The sequence below is a fragment of the Daucus carota genome, chromosome 7, assembly GCF_001625215.2.
Source record: "Daucus carota subsp. sativus chromosome 7, DH1 v3.0, whole genome shotgun sequence".
Classification (NCBI taxonomy): Eukaryota; Viridiplantae; Streptophyta; class Magnoliopsida; order Apiales; family Apiaceae; genus Daucus; species Daucus carota.
In genome coordinates this window covers 2,791,537-2,797,744 of record NC_030387.2, presented here as the reverse complement: position 1 = coordinate 2,797,744, position 6,208 = coordinate 2,791,537, and the positions used below count along the sequence as shown (strand labels likewise).

Below are 6,208 nucleotides of genomic sequence, written 5' to 3'. Positions count from 1 at the left end.
ACGTAATACAAAGAATTGAATTTTCTAGGTAGCTGTGTTTTTTATTCGAATCGGAACCCTCGTGTAAACTTCGGCAAGTAAGGTTTCGTCATTATATTTGAATTGGCCGGAGCATTTTCGATCTAATATACTAATCTAATCTGACGTACAAATTGACTTTGTTCGGGATCGATCGGAGAACGTAAAAGTATGCATAGAAACTATAAAAATTGAAAAATTCTATTCTCAACGTAGAGTTCATTCCTCTCACGTCTTCTACGATACTCATGATCAATAATATTATTGGGTAATACGGATGCATGTAACCGCCGCAAACAAACAACACAAATCGTTAAGTTCCTTTATTTCAGTTTAATATATATTTATATAAGTTCATATATATGTCCAGGCACAGTAACTATATAACTTGTTTGACTTAAAAAAATCCTTTTAGCTAATTTGACTGGCTACTAATTTGACTGGCTACCAATGAAACTACTGCAATGATACAAGAAAGAAAAGGATTTCGAAGACATGTGTGATTTGAATATTTCCATTATCATATAGGTTTCTGTCTCGTCGTGGATTGGGCGCCGGGATATAAACTGTATGCTGGGACATATCTGGCTAGTGTCTAGACATGTAGCTACATAATCAAATGCATTTCTCTATTAAAGGAATTTTTGTTTACTTGTATACATTAAATACTTAAGATATTAGTAATACCGAATATCTTTTCCGACGGGAAAGTTTAGGAATATATCCTGCTTTGTCTGCCTGAGCTCCGGTATCTATCAAAAGCAGTATGGTAAAAAACGGAATTCAGACTTAATTGGTGACGTTACGGAACAAAGATTGATCAGAGATTAATTAGACTGATCGGGAATTAATTGGATATTAATGAAACAATCATATATTTAATCAGTTCAGCGAGTTACGAAACAGAAATTAATCGATGATTAATAGTGATTAATCGACGAATATTAGAACAGACATCAAAAGTTGACATACTATCACTAATGGAGTTAACTATGCATCGGTTATAACCAAAAAACAAACCTAGTACAGCTTATATATGATTCGAGGAAAGTTATCTATCAGCTTAATTTTTCCTAGTTAATTATGGGAATTTGAAACTAGTTGCAATGCGCGCCCAGGGTCGTCTGTGTCGTCAACCTAGCATCATTAACTACGTCAGACAATTTCTAATCTAGTCTTTCTAGATCAATTAGGCTCCCGCAAACCTATTCAAGCAATCTATCACTAGTTTATACTATGAGTACAGAAAATTGTGTACAGAAAATTTGTACATAGTGATGTGGCAAGTGATGTGGTGGGTTTTAATTGGGGTGGTTGGTGTAAATCCAGGGGGCCATCCAATTAAAATCCGCCACATGTCATTATGTACATGTTTTTGTACACAATTATGTGCACCAAGCATTTTCCTTATACTATTACTGGTCCATGACCGGGATCGTTGAGGGGAAAGAAGCCTGTTCTTTTATAATCAACTTAGTTCATATTGAATTTTTGCTCCACAAAAGCACTAGTTGTTGGATCTCCAACATATATATAAGCCTGGACGAAGGTTCCTCAGAGAAACAGCGCAGCCTGCATGGCCATCACCTACGACAATGTTTGTAGCCTCCAGTTTAGCTGGTTTGATGGTTCATATTCTGAATTCTATAATATTGTATATATACATTTTGAAGATCGTGATTACGTATGGGGTGAGATATTCAGGTGGTGTTTGACAGGGATTAAAAGCCCAAATTATTGACTTATAATTCAAAAACAGCTTATCCTTACCGTTTGTGTTAAGAATTTCTAAGTATCTAGGTAGCACTTCTAAACATTAAATATAACTTCAATCATGGATATTTCATCGATTATATTGATCAAACCAATAAAACCCTTAGATATAATTATATATATCATGGGAGTATATATTGATCATAAACTAAACTATTATTATATATAATATCATGGGAGTATATATTAGTCTTAAACTAAAATTGTACATCATCATTTATTCATTTTAGCCGTCATCATACGTATTAACCTCTGAGACGACCTTGCAAAATAAAAACTTATTCAATTGTGGTCCGGGGGTTGGCCCTTTTACAATGGTGCAGTTAAATTTCGTAACCCACTGTTGCAGTTAAATGATAGGTACATACACACTACAACTTTGCTGCATGTCGGTTCTCCAAATAGTCTTTTAGAAGTGTACTCAAATGATCAAATTTTATAGTCTCTTTTCTTTTCATGTATATAACCTCGAAAAATTGAAAGGAAAAAAAAGAATGCACATGTACTTTACCGATCAACAAATCAAAGAATATCACTAAAATACAGTGATTAATTTACCAGGCTTTGGTATGTCAATCAGTCCCTCTTTAATCAGCTGTGTTACATATCTCTGGCTGAATACCTCCTACTATATATATATACTAATACTACTGTATAGTGGTACAAAATTTGGAAAATGCACAAAGAGATCCAGTTTCAGTTAATATATTACAATGGGTGACATGTCCTCTCCTTTTTGCTTGAGGACGAACTTAGCCTTTCAACCAATATGTCTAGGGCTTCCCTCATCCATAAAGAATGCTCACAAGCTTCTCTAGCTTCATCCACACTCATCTGCAAGAAATATAGATAAACGTTTCGTAAGAAATGGATAATCCTTAGAGCATTTCTTTTATATTGCCTGACATTACAAGAAAAACCGGTATTTTCAATCGTTTTTTTCAACCGTTAACTATTTTCAACCAGAATCTGACGGTCAAAAATAGCCGTTTTTCTTGTATTGAGAACTTCAATTACTTAGTTCTCCATTTTGTGATTATTTAGTTGATTATTAATTTATGATATGATAAAGATATGAAGCGATGCAACGTCCGTACCCATACTCTTTGGCGCAAGTTTTTTTCTGGCCAGAGTTCGAGTTGTTCGGTGACAAGTAAAGGGAACATGTAGCCCTCATGGTATATTTCACTGCTTTTGCTTTTGTAACACCATGTCCCTAGTTCATTCTGCATGTACAAATAATTTCATCGCAGTTAGATCAATATTTATGTAAACAAGAATGTTCAGTTGATGCTGATGAGTGATGAGTGAGAGCAAGCCCAACATTGTAGAGTGAAATAGTACTCACTTCGACATTGCCAAGAACCCCGGCTTCTTCAAGTGATTCCCGACAGGCTGCTTCTTCTACTGATTCATCAAGTTCCCAACCCCCCTGCACATTGTTAACGACGTATAATGTCAAATCACTACTTAAGTAACTTGATCAAATACAATATAATGTAATTAGCAATTCTAATGGCAGTTCAATTTTTAGGATTTCTGGCTGATTACCTTTGGGAACATCATTTTTTGGCCCTTCTGTGAACTGACCACAAGTACTTCCAGTTCATGATCATCATCGTCGATAACCGTATTGCCGTCTTTCCCAATTTTATATCGATATGGAATACATCTGCACAGTTTTAATGTGTAACAAAGTTAATGAAATATATTTCATATCATATTGTAAGTAGTAGCTAAAGATAGCAATGTCGCAATATAAGAACAAAAGCTCTTATCATACATAACTCCAGTGATTATTCAAAGGCTTCCCTCGAAACAATAGGATCGAGGAATATTAATCAAGACCGAAAATAATCAGAATACAGTTGGATAGTTCAGGTATTATTCGGATTCAGCTCTTGCTCACCTCGACCAAAATTATTATCAGAACATATAATTTGTTAGTTTATAAGCCAATTTGTTCAGAAAAAAGACCGAGACTGATGAAGAACGCTAGCAGAGATCGATCATAAAATAGAGATAAACATGTACTCACCCAACAACTAGGCGGCGGCCCATGCTGTATTTCTGCAAATGCCTTCCCGTGCGAGAAACTAAACACACCATTTTTCGTTAAAATTGAATTAAACTCAACGAGATCCCAGCCGATGGAATGATCCGTGTGTACGTGAACCTTGAACGAAGCTCACAGATTGAATCTGAAAAGATTAAACCGAACTGAAATAACCGAAAATCTAAAAACTCTCAGCTCTGCGAGATAGACTATTTCTCTATATATATGTAGAGTAAGTGTGTTAGATGATCTGTTTGACAAGTCCTGTATTATATAGACATGAAGGAAACAAAAAAGGTGGGCGTTAGAAAAGCGTACCGTTCGTGTGTTCGCGTGATGAACATGATATGTATGAGTACTCCCTCTATTTCAAAATAATAGTCGCTTTGACTTTGTGCACGTATTTTGAGGTGTAAAAAAATCATACTTCTACAAATTATATTTGAAATTTTCTTTTTCTGAATAAAAGTTTAATATCTCTACTTTTATTCAAAAAAAAAAAATTCAAAAATAACATGTGCAAGTATATTTTTTTTGTACTTCAAAATACGTGCACAAAGTCAAAGCGACTATTATTTTGGAATGGAGGGAGCAATATACACGTAGGAAATTAATTAATATTAAAGAGAAAGCTATCCAACAACTAACACGCAGCGTGGATGCTGCTCATATTTACATGGTAAGTTGAACAGACTAAAGAAATACGGACGAGTCCATGATGTGATATTCGTATTAGAATAAGCTGCTGCGATGGACTCTTGTCCGCGTTGGCCTCACGACTTTGGGTCGCTCGCGGGTTCATTAAATGTAATCTGAAGTCACCCTTCTCTTTCGATGTGGCTTCTCAGAAGTTCTTTTTCTTGCGGCATTCCATGTATTTTCACTGCTATTTATTAATTGGCCATATCATGTCCTCATGCATGTCTACGTAAGTTTACGTTGAAAATTTTTACTGGTGCGTTTAGTTATTTCGTCTCTTTTATATTTCGTCTCTACCCTATCTAAGCCCAACAGAGTAAGGTACGTGCACTTTTGGCGGGCTGTGACGAGTCCAAATATAAAATTATTAGTAATTTGTAGAATATAAATTTAACCAATAATTTTATATTCATTCTTATTTTTCTATAACAACAACCTAGTTGTAAAAAACCAACACACCTCTTTCTCTCTAAAAAATTAGGGTTCGGAACTTTCACAGGTTTATTTTTCGGTGAAAACAACTCCTTTATTTTCTTTCATCTTCGCTGCTTTTCTGGTTTTCTTTCAGTAAAACTTTTAATGAACTTTTTGAAAAATAAATTTTAAAACAACGTTGATAGCGTGAGTTTACTGATCGGTCAAAATTTATATATGTTCCACGCGGCAGATCTCTTTCGGCAAAGGCAAACAAACTTAACACTAAATAAGTCGGTTTAGAGCAAGTCCAACACCATGCTAAAAGGTTCCTTAAAAATATTATAAAATAATATGTCTTAGTGATTTAACACAAGATTTAGCACATGAGCTCCAATAGTACTCCATATATCTATTCCCTATTAATATAATAATATTAAATAGTGGAGGAGAGAGGGAAAAAAGGAGAGTGAAATGATGTGGAGGAGAGAGGGAAATGAATATTTTAATGATAAAAATAGTTTAGAAGTGGCTAGCATATTCTAAAAATAGGGAAGGGGAGGCTTGTGCTAGTGATTTAGCACATCACTAGCATAGTGTTGGAGTGCAATTTTATCCCATATTCCCTATTTTTGGATTTAAGACTTGATTTAGCACACCTATTGGGCTTGCTCTAAAGTCGTTAATTACTGCTTTCAGGTCTCGGACAAGTCAAATCATATTCAAAAATCATATATATACATGATGCAGCTTGGAAAAATTTGTTGAAATACACTGGGCTGTTCAAGCTTAAACCTTTTAGCATAAGATTAAGCTTACTAATCACTTCATCTAAAGACAATTAAATTTGTTTGATTTTTTGATATTTGACGCATAATGAGAGGCCTAGCTAGGGTAGGGGGACTGGGGAGGGGGCTACTAACATTGACCACTGCTCTGTTGCTAAATGGTGTACACTGCACATGGTTGGTTCTTTTCAAATTTAAATCGTGGAAGCTTGTCGAAATAAAAAAATAATTAGTAAAACGTGTGTGATTTTCTTAGAAGTAACTAGTAAAACATGTGTGATTTTTTAATAGTGTATTGGATAGATGTTCAAAACTTGCTTCTTTTTTCATGTTTTGACAGTGAAATTTTGGATTGTAGTTCCACTTCACTGGATGTGAAATTAACCTAAAGTTTCATAGAGAAAATGGAAATTTCATAAAATTTTCCGGTATCAACCATATCATATCATGTTATAGGATG

General features: G+C 34.7%; 1 protein-coding gene across 1 annotated transcript; it reads right to left on the bottom strand.

Annotated features, from left to right (window-relative positions):
- Positions 1-2,267: 2,267 nt before the first annotated feature.
- LOC108195298 (nudix hydrolase 18, mitochondrial) lies at positions 2,268-4,090 on the bottom strand. The gene is made up of 5 exons (XM_017362253.2): positions 3,830-4,090; positions 3,343-3,463; positions 3,140-3,223; positions 2,889-3,017; positions 2,268-2,625 (listed from the first exon to the last, which is right to left on the bottom strand). The coding sequence occupies exons 1-5, from the start codon at positions 3,898-3,900 to the stop codon at positions 2,500-2,502; spliced, it is 531 nt and encodes a 176-aa protein (XP_017217742.1). The 5' UTR covers positions 3,901-4,090; the 3' UTR covers positions 2,268-2,499.
- Positions 4,091-6,208: the final 2,118 nt, after the last annotated feature.